At 41.6% G+C, this 16,500-nt stretch overlaps 1 protein-coding gene across 12 annotated transcripts in view; it reads left to right on the top strand.

The window, feature by feature from the left end:
• LOC141265097 (sodium channel protein type 5 subunit alpha-like) overlaps positions 1-16,500 on the top strand; it is a 558,194-nt gene that overhangs the window by 493,536 nt on the left and 48,158 nt on the right. For all 12 annotated transcript variants that reach the window (XM_073677736.1, XM_073677738.1, XM_073677744.1 and 9 more), the window contains one exon: positions 13,161-13,436. In XM_073677736.1, coding sequence (XP_073533837.1) covers positions 13,161-13,436 — 276 coding nt within the window. The remainder of the gene's footprint in view (positions 1-13,160; positions 13,437-16,500) is intronic.

Genomic DNA, 16,500 nt, shown 5'->3' with positions numbered 1-16,500 from the left:
AGACTCTTCTCCGGACCCGGGTACCATAGTACCTGTAAAGAAAAGAATAAAATAAAAAATAAATATTATACTTACCTTCTGATGGCCCCCAGTGTCCTTGTCTCGGCTTGCCGGCAGCTCGCGGCGGACTCAAGGACCTGCCATGACATCATTTAGTCATGTGACGGGTCACGTGACAGCTGATGTCGACAGGTCCTTTAGTCTACTGCGAGCTGCCGGCAAGCCGAGACAAGGACACTGGGGGCCATCAGAAGGTAAGTATAATATTTATTTTTTATTTTTTACCATTCTTTCGGTCACACTATATATGCCGGTTGCATGGATTTATATAGTGAGACCAAGTTGTCAAGCACTTTCCAAGTGATGCTAAAATCGCTTGGAAAGCACTTGACAACCCGCATGCGGAAATGCATGTGAAGAACGCTTCACATCCGCATGTCCCTGGCAGGAAAACGCATGTACAATCCACATGTACAATCCGCATGTATAATCCGCATGTACAATCCGCAGGGAGATGCAGAAACGCTCAGGAAAAATCCGGAGCATTTCTGCATCGTGGGCACATAGTCATTTTCAAGAAGTAAGGCTATGTGATATGTAAAGCGCCATGGAATAAATGGTACTATAATAATAAATAATAATAATAATGACACAAATAATGCATAGTAGCTAAGACTATACTAGGTATACTGCTTTTATTAGTGAAGTTTACACAATACTGACATATAACTGCTGGGCATATAACTTGAACAAGCCCAATTATTGAAAAGTGATATAGTGAGGAGTGGTGGGATAATTTAAATATAACTTTTATTTATTTTTATTTTTTTTTTCAGTCCGGATCTGACTGTGCCAGTAGAGGTGCACCTTGTGTTTTTATATGCTGTTTGTTCTGTGTTTTTTGTTTAGTGTTTTGGGCTTATTTAATTAATTAATTAAATAAGATAAGATAAAATAAAGTATATCTTATCTTATCTTATCTTATTTAATTAATTAATTAAATAAGCCCAAAACACTAAACAAAAAACACAGAACAAACAGCATATAAAAACACAAGGTGCACCTCTACTGGCACAGTCAGATCCGGACTGAAAAAACAACAGAGGCACATTAATAACTGTGAATTTTAACCTCAGGATAATTGGTGTCAGTGGCAACTATTTAATAGATAAGATGAAATTATACTAAACTCCAAAGGATCAGACAAACTTGCAAGATGGTATAAATTATTGATTCGTCAGTGGATGGCAGCACAGTGGAATCCAATAACCGCGATCTGTAGATCTGTTAAATAGTTGCCACTGACACTTATTATGCTGAGGTTAAAATTCCCAGTTATTAATGTGTCGGTTTGGTATTGGATTGAATAAAGATGAGTAGGATTCTGTTGAATCTCTTCTTGCCATTTATTTAATTGGGTAGGTGCCACTGGCATCAACATCCTCGGTTGGTTTTTCAACCCTGATCTGACGGTAGAGGTGCACCTTGTGTTTTTCTATGCTGTTTGTTCTGTGTTGATGGTTAGTGTTTTGGGCTCATTTTATTAATTGGTTTAATAAAAGTTATATTTTAATTATCCCAACACTCACTATATCACAATACTGACATTACTGATTTGTGTTGAGAAACATTCACCAGCTATCGTACTACCCGTGTATCCAGAAGAAGTGAATAGTCATAGTTACTGCTAACCTTTTGTGTGTGTGTATATATATATTCTTTACGTACAGTATTCTGCATGATTCCTTTTTAAGATGCATGCTAGTTCAGCATCCTCATTGTGCTCAGTATTTGTCAGTTTTTGCCTGTCTGATATATGACTGTCGGCCAGTAATTAAGAACTTTGCAAGTAAATGAGCATCTGTTCATGCATTTCTAACTCAGCAATGTTTCATGTCTGTCTTTCATGTCTGTCAGGGATACATATGACATAACCTGCATGTACCTACTATATTCTCCTTGTAACTTTTTCACTGCAACAAATCTTTGGATGCGTTATCAATTACAGAGAGTTTAGCAAATTTAAGTCAGATCCCTGAGAGCCACACTGGTGACGTGTATAGGGCCACATTATCAATTACTATATCTACAAAGGTCCTTGGATGTATATCTTAAAGGGAACAAGGACAGTTATCTTACTCCTTCCATTTATAAAATACAGGAGTCGTAAGCAATGCCTACGTACATCTACTTTTTCTTGCCAAAAATGCTCCTATTTTGATTTTAGGGAATGGCTTATATTGACATTTCCTCCTTGTATTGGTAAAGTGGTTTCAAAGGGAGAAGTTCAGTAATATTAGACTGAATGGCCTCAACATTTAGGATTCAAACATGGCTGAATATTTGTTCTACTTTTGTTTTCCCTACTGTTCCTATTTGTAGGGAGTTCAGGAAAGTTAGAAGAAGACCAAATGATTAACTATATTATAAACATGGCGAGCTAACAGGGGTAGTCCTGAAATCGGTTATCCCAAAATCAGCTGTTCCACATTTGTCAGAGAATGAGATAGCCAAGCACAAAGTTTGGCTGTCTTACTTACATTGACTTTAAGTGAAGCCACAACTCACCCGAATGACTGCCTCTTTCTAGCTGGGGACCCTGGGCCCTTATTCTCTTAACTGGTCAGTCACTCAGCACTAGAGTTGTGCGAATTTTCTGCAATTCGATATGGACAGATTATCTCAATTCAGGGGGAGGAATTTGATTCACATTGAATTGTATTCAAATTTATGTGAATTGAGTCTGCTAAAAAGACATTTAAAAATGCTTATAGTCATCCCCTCTCAGCTCTCCCTGTACCTGTCCCACCACCATTTTCTGATTAGCTCTTCTGCATACTATCATTCTTTTTTTATCTTTTTTCTTCTATCTTCATTTCAATCAGCCATGTCTTACATTTGCTAGGCCTCACAACATCACATTGGTGTGATGCATGTCAGGGAGGTGTGTCCGTAGTGCATTTGGTCAAGTGAGGTGCGGCATCATGATTGACGTGCATCGCATCCCATGTGATACTGTGGAACCTACTGACTGAAGACCCATCAGGAAAAGGCTGTTGGTCCAGAATGAAGATAGAAGACAGAAGATAACAGATAAAAGAGCTGATTAGGTATGGGGAGTGCTAAGTAGAGGTGAGTTTAAAATTTTGTTTTAACCAATTCTCAATCTTCAATTATCTAGTATCTGGCCATCATATTACCAGATGCCCCCACAGTGAATCACAAGTAATTTGCATTCAGGTGATTCCAATTTTTTTTTGTAAAATTCAATGTGAATTTGGTTTGCACATCTCTGTTTAGCCCCGATCCTGTAGATGACAAACCCTTTTTGGTTCTAAGACAGCTCTGTGATCAGTTGATAACCATGGCACTTCTATGAAAATATTGCCGGTGAGCCCCAGCAACTTATTGAATATAGGACCTTTAAAACAGATTTGGGATAAATTCGTCCTCTGACTATATCCATACAGATCTTACATATCCAACATTGAAGCTTGACTAATACTATCAGTACAGATTACATTTTACCAAGGATAACTAATCGCTGAGTTTAGTGTGGAATTGTTTGTCTTTTCTATGAATGTGTTTTCTTTGCAGTGTCCACATATTAATGTAATCTCTGACTTGTCTAATGAATTATGAAATGACTGTCTAAATGGTTGAAGTTTGTAGTACGACTTCTAACGTGGCTATGATTTTCCTAATACTTTTGTTTTACCTGGTGGCTCTCAAACTGTGTTACTGGGCCTCACTGTTAATATGGCCGGCCATCCTCATCTATATAGATGTGTTTGTTATATTTCTTATTATTCTCCTATTTATATTTAAGGCTGGGACCCTACCAATGGCGAAATTAGGTTACTAGGGAGTTATGGTACACTTATAGTATTACTTTGACTCATCAATGGCGGAAAAAAGAAGCACAATTGTAACAAATTCAACAAATATGGAATTCTTACCACCATCACTAGTCACTTATTCCAAATGATAAGGTCTAGTACAGGACTGGCTAATGGTGTACCCAGTAAATGACAGTTTGAGAACTGCTGGTTTCAGTCCTGTCTTTATGTAATCATATGGAGATACATATTGCTCATGAACTGTTGAAAATGTTGACTTTTGTAAAGAAACATTGTACTAGTCTCCATATAACTAATGTAATGTAATTGGCATGTTTCTTGATTTGGAGTGCAAACTATTCACAATCTACTCCTAGACATGTTGTGGCCATGGTTGCTGAATATCTCTTTTATCCTGTCTCCTCTCTGCTTCTTCCTTCCTACGCCTTCATGCAAGCACCATTTGTGGCAAATGACTTTCAAAAGTTTGCAAAGTTAAATTAGAAGCATTATATGAGCTTCCCCACTGCTAGAGCAAATCTTCCGTAGAGCATAGCCATTATGTAGCCAAATATAGATTAATAACTTGTGTCATAGGTGGTCATGTAAGTGGCTGAAAATGGAAGATCGGGGAGCCTTCCCTGATTATCAAAGTATCTGAATAATACAGTCTCTGTGGGATAGAGATTGAAAAATGGAGAAATCAGTTGATCAGTGGTCACAACATATTCTACTGAACAGCTTGTGAGATCACGGATTTTGTTTGTAATGGACAAAATATCTATATTGACTCATGCCATGGCCTGAAAATTTGTAAATGCATTTTATGATGAAGAGACACGGATGCCTAAATATGGTTATGGTCAAGGCTCGTATTATTATCTTAACGTATAATACTAAAAATCACATCCTAGTTGTATGCCTGTTAGTGTGAGGATACCTGTTGTCCTTCTACACTTTGACCACTAGTGGCTGCTATTATTTACTTTGATAATTGTGCTGCAGTTCCACTCCTTACCACTGGAGGCTGCTGTTGTGTTCTGCAATTGCCCATTGTGAAGATGGCAGATTCTGAACTTGTGGAATCCATCTTGTTTCCTGTTAAAGCCACATGGATTCCTCACTCATTGTTTGAGTATTGTGTCTAGCTATTTAGTCTAGTTCAGTCTCTAGCTCCTTGTTCTGATAACTATCTTACCAAAACTGTTCCCACTTCTCCACGGATTGTTGCTACAACTCCCACTGCTATTTTCAAGAGCTTCTGCTTCTGCCTGCTGTTTTTTGCTCATGCTCCTCCGGCCACTGGATTCCAGCAGTGCTACACCAGAATCGTAACAGGATACTCAAGCCATGAGTGAGGAATCCATGTGGCTTTAGATAGGCCAAAACTGGAAACAATATGGATTCCACAGGCTCAGAATCTGCCATCTTAGTAAAGGGTAATTGCAGAACACCACAGTAGCCTCAAGTGGAAAGCAGTGGAATTGCAGTACAATTATCAAGGTGAACAATAGCAGCCACTAGTGGTTAAACTGTAGAACTACAACAGGAATCCTGACAGTTATGTGCTATTGCCCCATGTCATCAGCATCTTCCTGTTAATATAGAATTAAAGGGATCTTCTACTTATCAATATCTATTAATCATCTAAATATTATTGTTTTAATATTTATAACTCATCCAATCATTAGTAGACAGGTGTTGATAACTAGAATACTTCATTTGAGGAGAAAACAGTGAATTCAATTTTGCCCAAAGTATTTGTGCTTCTTTTACCATCATTAATCTTGCTGCCATTGTCTACATATCTGATAAGTAGAGATGAGCGGTGTTCGACTAGAACTGTTCGCCAATCTCAAATTCGAGCTGTTTTGGGTGGTGTTCGAGTTGTTCGACGAACCCGAACGATTTGCAAAAAATTCGGCTGTTCGAGGTTATGTTCGATAACTGTTCGTGCACCAAAAGCGTGTCCTGCATGTCTGGCGCTATTTAGAGCACCAATCATGCAGGGATTGTCTGCCACTCACTGTAATGCCACAGCCATGGTGGTTGTGGCATTAGAGTGATTGCCCAAATCGATGGGAACTGTGATCACAGTGAAACATGAAAAGCCGGCAATTCAGCAGCGGCGTACACCGGTACCCGACAATTTAGAACCGAAAGAATAGAGCTTCACACATAGATTAGATAGATAGAAACATGTCAGTCACATATATATGAAGTACAGTGACAATGTTGCTTACTGTACTTGTCATTTAGTGTAAAGGATTTATTTAAAAAAATAATAGTGTTTTCATGCACTGTCTCTTTAAAAAAGCCGGCCGGCAATTCAGCAGCGGTACCCGACAATTTAGAATGGAAGGAATAGAGCATCACACATAGATTAGATAGATAGAAACATGTCAGTCACATATATAATAAGTACAGTGATAGTGTTGATTACTGTACTTGTCATTTAGTGTTAAAATAAAGGATTTATTTAAAAAAAAAATTGGCTTGGGGTTCCCCTTAATTTTAGGCTCTAGCGGAGGTTAAGCAGACGGCTGGGGCAGATGTTTGAAGCCTGGGAAGGGGGTAATACCCACGGAGCTTCCCAGGCTACTAATATCAGCCCCCAGCTGAATACCTAGCCTTTACTAGCTATTAAAATGGGGGACCCCCAAAAAGAATGACGTGGGGTCCCCCCGATTTTATTAGCTAGCAAAGGCTAGGCAGACAGCTGGGGGCTGATATTAATAGCCCAGGAAGGGTGCCATGAATATTGGCCCCCTCCCAGGCTAGAAACACCAGCCGTCAGCCGCCCCAGAAATGGCGCATCCATAGGATGCGCCAATTCTGGCACTTAGCCTCGCTCTTCCCACTGCCCTGTAGCGGTGGCAGTGGGGTAATAGGGCTGGGGTTGATGTCAGCTTATAATGCCAGCTGACATCAAGCCCAGGTTAGTAATGGAGAGGCGTCTATAAGACACCCCCATTACTAACCCCGTAGTCAAAGTAAAAAAAAAACACAAACACCCAGAATAAAGTCCTTTAATTGAAATAAAGACACAATTCTTTATTGTTCTAAATTAAACCATACTTACAATCACGCCCATTCCAGCTGAAGCCAACGATCCCCTGCAATAAAAGAAAAATAATAAAGCAACATAATCCTTACCTTTCCATGGTTCCCACGACAGCTTCAGCTCTGCTACATCGAGATGACAGGCTGGACCACAGCAGAAAGCTGCCATCCAGCCTGTCATCCCGCAGACACTGAGAAGCGCAGGCTTGCTTGCGCTCCTCAGCCTCTCTCTGTGACGGCATCCAGATGAGCCGAGTTCATGTCCAATGAACTCGGCACACCTCATGCACGTCACTGACAGCGTGGGAAAATTCTCACGCTGAAGCGCTGAGTGCAGGAGAATTCTCCCACGTTGTCAGTGACGTGCATGAGGTGAGCTCATGTCCAATGAACTCAGTTCACCTCATGCACGTCACTGACAGCGTGGGAAAATTCTCCTGCACTCAGCGCTTCAGCGTGAGAATTCTCCCACGCTGAAGCGCTGAGTGCAGGAGAATTTTCCCACGCTGTCAGTGACGTGCATGAGGTGAGCCGAGTTCATTGGACATTAACTCGGCTCATCTGGATGCCCTCACAGAGAGACACTGTGGAGCGCAAGCAAGCCTGCGCTTCTCAGTGTCTTCGGGATGACAGGCTGGATGGCAGCGTTCTGCTGCGGTGCAGCCTGTCATCTCGATGTAGCAGAGCTGAAGCTGTCATGGGAACCATGGAAAGGTAAGGATGATGTTGGTTTATTATTTTTCTTTTATTTCAGGAGATCGTTGGCTTCAGCTGGAATGGGCGTGACGGTAAGTATGGTTTAATTTAGAACAATAAAGAATTGTGTGTTTATTTCAATTAAAGGACTTTATTCTGGGTGTTGTGTTTTTTTTAAATACTTTACTAGAAATTCATAGTGGTCATGTCTAATATTGGCGTGACCCCATGAATTTCGGGCTTAGGGCCAGCTGATAATGCCAAGCTGGCCCTAACCCCTTTATTACCCAGTGAGCCACCGCACCAGGGCCCTGGATGAGTTGGGTACAGCGCCAGAAGATGGCGCTTCTATGAACGCGCCATTTTCCGGGGTGGCTGCGGACTGCAATTTGCAGCGGGGGTGGCCCAGAAAGCTTGGTTCTCCCTGCGCTGCGGATTCCAGCCCGCAGCTGCCTAGTTGTACCTGGCTGGAAACAAAAACAGGGCGAAGCCCCACGTCAATTTTCTTTAAATTATTTCATGAAATAATTAAGAAAAAAAGGGCTTCCCTACATTGTTGTGTCCGGCCAGGTACAAATAGGCAGCTGTTGGTTGGGGGCAGCCCGGTCCTGCCTGCTGTACCTGGCTGGACCCAAATATAGTGCGAAGCCCCACCTCAATTTTTTTTTTAATTATTTCATGAAATAATTAAAAAAAAAAGGTCTTCCCTATATTGTTGTGTCCGGCCAGGTACAAATAGGCAGCCGGTGGTTGGGGGCAGCCCGTTCCTGGCTGCTGCACCTGACTGGACACAAGTATAGTGCGAAGCCCCATGTCAATTTTTTTTTAATTTCATGAATTTCCTGAAGTAATTTAAAAAAATTGAAGTGGGGCTTCGCACTATATTTGTGTCCAGCCAGGTACAGCAGGCAGGAACGGGCTGCCCCCAACCACCAGCTGCCTATTTGTACCTGGCCGGACACAACAATATAGGGAAGGCCTTTTTTTCTTAATTATTTCATGAATTTCCTTAAATAATTAAAAAAAATTGAAGTGGGGCTTCGCACTATATTTGTGTCCAGCCAGGTACAGCAGGCAGGAACGGGCTGCCCCCAACCACCAGCTGCCTATTTGTACCTGGCCGGACACAACAATATAGGGAAGGCCTTTTTTTCTTAATTATTTCATGAATTTCCTTAAATAATTAAAAAAAATTGACGTGGGGCTTCGCACTATATTTGTGTCCAGCCAGGTACAGCAGGCAGGAACGGGCTGCCCCCAACCACCAGCTGCCTATTTGTACCTGGCCGGACACAACAATATAGAGAAGGCCTTTTTTTCTTAATTATTTCATGAATTTCATGAAATAATTAAAAAAAAAAATACGTGGGGCTTCGCCCTATTTTTGTGTCCAGCCAGGTACAACTAGGCAGCTGGGGGCTGGAATCTGCAGCGCTGGGAGGCCCAAGCTTTCTGGGCCCCCCCCCGCTGCAAATTGCAGTCCGCAGCCACCCCGGAAAATGGCGCGTTCATAGAAGCGCCATCTTCTGGCGCTGTACCCAACTCATCCAGGGCCCTGGTGCGGTGGCTCACTGGGTAATAAAGGGGTTAAGGCCAGCTTGGCATTATCAGCTGGCCCTAAGCCCGAAATTCATGGGGTCACGCCAATATTAGACATGACCACCATGAATTTCTAGTAAAGTATTTAAAAAAAACACAACACCCAGAATAAAGTCCTTTAATTGAAATAAACACACAATTCTTTATTGTTCTAAATTAAACCATACTTACCATCACGCCCATTCCAGCTGAAGCCAACGATCTCCTGAAATAAAAGAAAAATAATAAACCAACATCATCCTTACCTTTCCATGGTTCCCATGACAGCTTCAGCTCTGCTACATCGGGATGACTGGCTGGACCGCAGCAGAACGCTGCCATCCAGCCTGTCATCCCGCAGGCACTGAGAAGCGCTGGCATGCTTGCGCTCCTCAGTGTCTCGCTGTGACGGCATCCAGATGAGCCGAGGTCATGTCCAATGAACTCGGCTCACCTCATGCACGTCACTGACAGCGTGGGAAAATTCTCACGCTGAAGCGCTGAGTGCAGGAGAATTCTCCCACGCTGTCAGTGACGTGCATGAGGTGAGCTCATGTCCAATGAACTCAGCTCACCTCATGCACGTCACTGACAGCGTGGGAAAATTCTCCTGCACTCAGCGCTTCAGCGTGAGAATTCTCCCACGCTGTAAGTGACGTGCATGAGGTGAGCTGAGATCATTGGACATGAACTCACCTCATGCACGTCACTGACAGCGTGGGAAAATTCTCACGCTGAAGCGCTGAGTGCAGGAGAATTTTCCCACGCTGTCAGTGACGTGCATGAGGTGAGCCGAGTTCATTGGACATGACCTCGGCTCATCTGGATGCCGTCACAGCGAGACACTGAGGAGCGAAGCAAGCCTGCTCTTCTCAGTGTCTGCGGGTTGACAGGCTGGATGGCAGCGTTCTGCTGCGGTCCAGCCTGTCATCTCGATGTAGCAGAGCTGGAGCTGTCCTGGGAACCATCGAAAGGTAAGGATGAGGTTGCTTTATTATTTTTCTTTTATTGCAGGAGATCGTTGGCTTCAGCTGGAATGGGCGTGATGGTAAGTATGGTTTAATTTAGAACAATAAAGAATTGTGTGTTTATTTCAATTAAAGGACTTTATTCTGGGTGTTGTGTTTTCTTTTAACTTTCACTATGGGGTTAGTAATGGGGGTGTCTTATAGACGCCTCTCCATTACTAACCTGGGCTTGATGTCAGCTGGCATTATAAGCTGACATCAACCCCAACCCTATTACCCCACTGCCACCGCTACAGGGCAGTGGGAAGAGCGAGGCTAAGTGCCAGAATTGGCGCATCCTATGGATGCGCCATTTCTGGGGCGGCTGACAGCTGGTGTTTCTAGCCTGGGAGGGGGCCAATATTCATGGCACCCTTCCTGGGCTATTAATATCAGCCCCCAGCTGTCTGCCTAGCCTTTGCTAGCTATTAAATTAGGGGGGACCCCACGTCATTTTTTTGGGGGGTCCCCCATTTTAATAGCTAGTAAAGGCTAGGTATTCAGCTGGGGGCTGATATTAGTAGCCTGGGAAGCTCCGTGGGTATTACCCCCTTCCCAGGCTTCAAACATCTGCCCCAGCCGTCTGCTTAACCTCCGCTAGAGACTAAAATTACGGGGAACCCCACGCTAATTTTTTTTTTAATAAATCCTTTATTTTAACACTAAATGACAAGTACAGTAACCAACACTATCACTGTACTTATTATATATCTGACTGACATGTTTCTATCTATCTAATCTATGTGTGATGCTCTATTCTTTCTGTTCTAAATTGTCGAGTACAGATGCTGAATTGCCGGCCGGCTTTTTTAAAGAGACAGTGCATGAAAACACTATTATTTTTTTAAATAAATCCTTTACACTAAATGACAAGTACAGTAAGCAACACTGTCACTGTACTTATTATATATGTGACTGACATGTTTCTATCTATCTAATTTATGTGTGAAGCTCTATTCTTTCTGTTCTAAATTGTCGGGTACCGCTGCTGAATTGCCGGCCGGCTTTTTTAAAGAGACGGTGCATGAAAGCACTAATATTTTTTTTAATAAATCCTTTACACTAAATGACAAGTGCAGTAACCAACACTGTCACTGTGCTTCTTATATGTGTGACTGACATGTTTCTATCTATCTAATCTATGTGTGATGCTCTATTCCTTCTTGTCTAAATTGTCGGGTACCGGTGTATGCCGCTGCTGAATTGCCGGCCGGCTTTTTTAAAGAGAGTGTCTTCTGAGCAGTTTGTCAGCTTTTGGACACCTTTGAAGGTGTTTTCTATGTGTTTTTGTTTGCCTGCCATTGGTTTTAACGGTGTTCGACGGTGTTCTAAGGTGTTCGACGAACAGTTCGACGAACAGTTCCTCGAACATCCCGGTGTTCGACGAACCGAACCGAACCCGAACACTATGGGGGTGGCTCAACACTAATGATAAGCTGACATAGTTCAAAGGTTTTAAGATTGAAAGTAGACTTAAGCCCATCAACCTATAGTCTAACATGTTGATCCAGAGGAGTGACGTGACTAAGCAATTTCAAAATTCTACCACCTTAGTCCAGGGAGAGGCTAAATCAGCTTTTATTATTTTCTCTTTCCTTTCCCTCTGCAATTGGCAGCAATAGAAAAGTGATTAAAGAATTACAATACTTTAGAATTTTTTTAAAGAACTTTTTAGGCCCTTTAATTTTCTGCAGATCAGTCGAGTTCTTGAACCTGAGACCCCCACCTGTTGTTCAGAAAACCATCAAGATGGGTGCAGCTCTAGGGATAGCATTTTGTACATTGATATGCATGGGATTGTCCACCTTTGAGGCCATTTTTTTCCCATGTATATTTGGCTTAAAAATAATTTTAATTTTGCACCCTTTATCTTCTATAGTCGTTGTGTTTCACTGTCTATTGCCAGCTGCAGAACAGGTTAATGGAGAATCCATGACCACAGACCACATCAAAGTTAAATGTGCAGTGAAACTAATAGCTTGTAAAAGCCAAACGGAGCAACATTTTTAATGAGACCGAATTGCAAAAATTATTTTTAGCACCAAATACATGCATTTAATTAAAAAGAATGTTCTCAGAGGTGGACCAACATCTCCATATAAGCAGAGAGGAAAGATCCCTGGCCTCAGTGCAACATGAATACAGGGAACCCCTATGTGAAATAATAATGTTCATATGTAATGGAAGGGTCTTTTGGACCTCTTCCAGCACATGGGCCCCAAGGTGTGACTGCCGCCTCTGAAGGACGTTCACCTCTGGACATGAGCGCAAAAGCGCTCTTTAAATCAAGCCATGATCTGAAGCCATTCGTGTCTCTTCACATCTTTGATTAGGTGGATTTGGTGATAGAGCTTTTTCAAACAGCATTGATAAGAGTTGAGCATTTGCAGCAGACTTGTGTATGTATCAGATTTACCAAAATCTACAAATCCAAACGCAAAACGCCATTCAACCTTTTTACAAAATGTGGCAGAACCGGATTAACGTTGGCTTTGGGCTTCCCCTATTTTTACCCCCTGAAATTATTACCTGAGAAACTGCAATGTAAATGCTCATTTCCCTGAAGATCAACATTAAAATACCTTTCATTTTACATACTGGTTTTCGCCAGTCAGTGACTCGAGGGTAAATTGCAAGCATTTAGTAATAGATACCTTTTACCTCCTGCAAATATCAATTCTGTTTCCTAAAATAATTCTTTACGACTCACAAAGTGAATCTGTGTGGTGCAATGCTTGATTTTATTGAAGCAGCATATTTGTTACATAGTTTTGATGTCGGTCTAATAAATTTATAAAGGCCATAATAATTCATATTGTTATTCTAGAATATGCCCAATGCTTAAAAGAAAGACATCCCCATCTTGCTTAATATAAAATCCAGCTGACTGATCCATGCATTATGATCTTAGTCCTTTTTTTATGGTTTCTTTTATTCGTTTGTAATAATTACTAATTCTATTTTATTCCTCTTTAAGGTCGTAGTGAATGCCTTGATTGGGGCTATCCCATCCATCATGAATGTGCTGCTGGTGTGTCTCATATTCTGGCTAATTTTTAGCATCATGGGAGTGAATTTATTTGCTGGAAAATTTGGAAAATGCGTTTACACCGAGAACAAGACTGAGCTTGATCCGTCTATTGTAGACAATAAGACAATTTGTGATCTGATGAACATGACAGAAGCCTACTGGACAAAAGTCAAAGTCAACTTTGATAATGTTGGTGCAGGATACCTAGCTCTGCTTCAAGTGGTAAGTATTATGCCATGTTTTTTTTCTCCATTGCAGCAATTTTAATTAAAAAGGCATAGGAGGCATGGCCAATATGAAAGAAAATGAGAACTGACATCTGATTGGCCATTAACTCTATTTTCATAATATTGTTCAATATTTCATCTCCTCACAGTTATATCTTATACTGGTGTTTCACTAATATAATATTGATAACCTATCCTCAGGTCATCAATATGAGATCATGGAAGACACTAGGCACTTTCACCGATCAGCTGTTCTCAGCTTTGGTGGTGGCTGGATGTAAACAGTTTCAGAGGAGAACAGCATAGCTGTGTTAACTGTTTTAGTGGCTTCTGCTGGGTACTGCCGCTCCTAACAATAGGCAGTCAATACTAGTTTAAAAGTCTTTTAAAGGGGTTGTCCACTACTCAGACAACCCCTTCTCACTCCCTATGTTTCCCCCTAGTAAAACAATAACAGTTATACTCACCTCCGGTGCTGGCACCATTCCAGCGATGTCTGCATTGGCGCTCCTGTATCTCGCATGACATTAAGTCATGTGATCACTGCAGACAATCTGCGTTGGCTTCACACTCTCCTGCTGTCACGCAAGGTGTGGGAAGTGCAACACGAAGGGAAGAGTTGAAGGGAGCCCAGTCTCTAGGGAAAGGGGGAGTGGAGACCTCCTAGGCTGATCTGATATCTCTATATTGGTTCCTCACAAATCTCCGCACAGAAACCTAAACCCTGTATTTCCCTAGCACTTGGCCCTGGATAGGAAAGGGGTGGATGAGCACTAGTCAGTCCTCACTAACAACTAAAGACAACAAAGAAGACAAACACAGGGAAAAGTAACTTAGCTTGAGCCGACTTTAGAGAGATTACTCCTAACGTCCTCCAAGCACCAATGAGGAAATAAGCAGACTGCAACAGCTCCAAGCCTTCACAAGAAACAAGTGAATATCACCGGCTCCTCCCTTTAGCACACAGCAAGTATTTAAACACCCAGGCCCGGGTGTCAATTAGCCAGAGGGAGGTAGCCGCTGAGTCCTAGAGTGAGGCGGCTAAGAAGGTGTCTGTAATGCCAAATGAAGAGATCTTCTGCAACCAACTGCAGAGCGACTGTCTGTCACTTTTGACACACCCGTGACACCAGCTTTTGACAAATCAAGACATCTGGAGGAAGTGAGAGAGCAGCCGGAGCTCTCACTTCCTCCAGATGTCAATTACATCCGTAGCAGAGGAAAGTAAAACCAGCACTGATTTGTGGCAGGGATCACATGACATAACAATGTCACGCAAGCCCTGAGAGAGTCAGTGCCAACTACACTGGAATGGCAATGGAGGTGAGTATAAGTTTATTATTTTACTGGGGATAAAAATAGGGGTTGAGAAGGGGTTGTCTGAGTAGTGGACAACCCCTTTAAAAAGCTTTTAAACTAATATTGACTGCCTATTCTTAGGAGCTGCAGTACCCAGCAGCAGCCACTAAAACAGTTAACCCAGCTCTGCTGTTCTGCTCTGCAACTATCTGCACTGAACCACCGCCAGAACTGAGAACAGATTAGATAATTTTGACTAATTATCAGCATTTTACAGTTTACAGTGAATGCAGTTGGTGTCTTCATATCAGAATTATGGGATGTAGCCATGTATAACTTATAATCACAATGGTTTGTTATGGTATTCCAATGTGTCCTTAAAAAATATTCTGTTCCAGAAAAAAATAAAAAGGCAAATTGGCAACTCTGACCTATACGCTAGGCTTCATGGTGCATAAATACATAAAATCATTTACATATATCATGATGTGAAGATTTAGCTCATGTACTGGGGACAGAATATATAACTTCCAAACCACAAACCGTCAAGCTTTAATATCTAATAAAGTCTGTCTGCCGTGGCAAATTCACCCTAAGCCAATAACTCCTTATTATTCTACCAGTTTATTTCAAGAAGAACAGACAATAAAGATATATTTTTTACAAGTCCATCTGTTATTCGACTTTTAATTTCTTTCTTTTTGTGTGATTAAACCAGTCACCCAGTTTAATTCTCTTTCTGTAGAAACCTGTAGGTGGAATTACATTAGACTTCCAGGGAACAGTTTTATGTGTTCTGTACTCAATCAGAAAATTGTTTTATGGTAAAAAATCATCAGTGATTGGAAAAGTAGCCATGAAGAATAAGAAAATTAAAGATCGTAGTCTATAAATTTCCTGATTCTAGTTGATTGGAGAAGTGGAAAATGCATTTCCAGGTGTCATCTACTCAAGCAGAGCAGAAGTTTCTGTGTCTTGGTCCACTACAGGGCTGTAAATCCTATCATTAATTCCACCGAAGTTGATCACAAATGCAGGGAGAAATGTAAAAAGACAACATAACACACTTACGGTCATGAGGAATTTCCAAGCCTCTATTTTTTAATTACTTTAAGGGTTTGTCTGAGGACATAAGAAGTTCGGATATTTTAAAAATTGAAATAAATAAACCTTACTGATTATACATGAAATCTGCACTAATATCCCAATGTCACACTACCTCTCATAGTCCAAGAAGCTACACTTCCGCTGTTGTTCTGACCAGGCAGAGAGTGACCACTACCTTCCCGTGTTATGTCATGTGATAAAAGGACTCGCCCATCTAATAATCTGACCCAGAAACGTAGCCTCCTTCTCTGTCATGGTTGATGTAGCAACTGTCTGCTGGTCAGAAATTGAGAAATTGTGGAAGATTCCAAATTTAAAACAGATCTGTCACCAGATTTCTAAATACGAGCTGCATACACTAGTAAATAGATCTCTTGGACCTCTTGAGGCTGGAGAACTTTAGATATCCATGTCAGAATGGTTGTAAAAATCCAGATATTAAAATGAGCATCTAGAAACTAAGAGCTCAGGAGTCCAAGTGTGGTCAATCTCCACCCACTCAGCCTGACAGCTACAGCTTGTACTGAGCAGTCTGAGATCTCACCAGCATCAGGGAGGAGGGACACTGAGGACTCCACAATAGGACTAGCTGTGCGGAGACTAAGTTAAAACTTTCTAAATGGATTATTGTAGTTATCAATTAAGTATATCAG

The sequence above is a fragment of the Phyllobates terribilis genome, unplaced genomic scaffold, assembly GCF_046119375.1.
Source record: "Phyllobates terribilis strain yellow unplaced genomic scaffold, ASM4611937v1 Scaffold_4__5_contigs__length_816908805, whole genome shotgun sequence".
Lineage (NCBI taxonomy): Eukaryota > Metazoa > Chordata > Amphibia > Anura > Dendrobatidae > Phyllobates > Phyllobates terribilis.
This window is presented reverse-complemented; position numbering and strand designations above follow the sequence as displayed.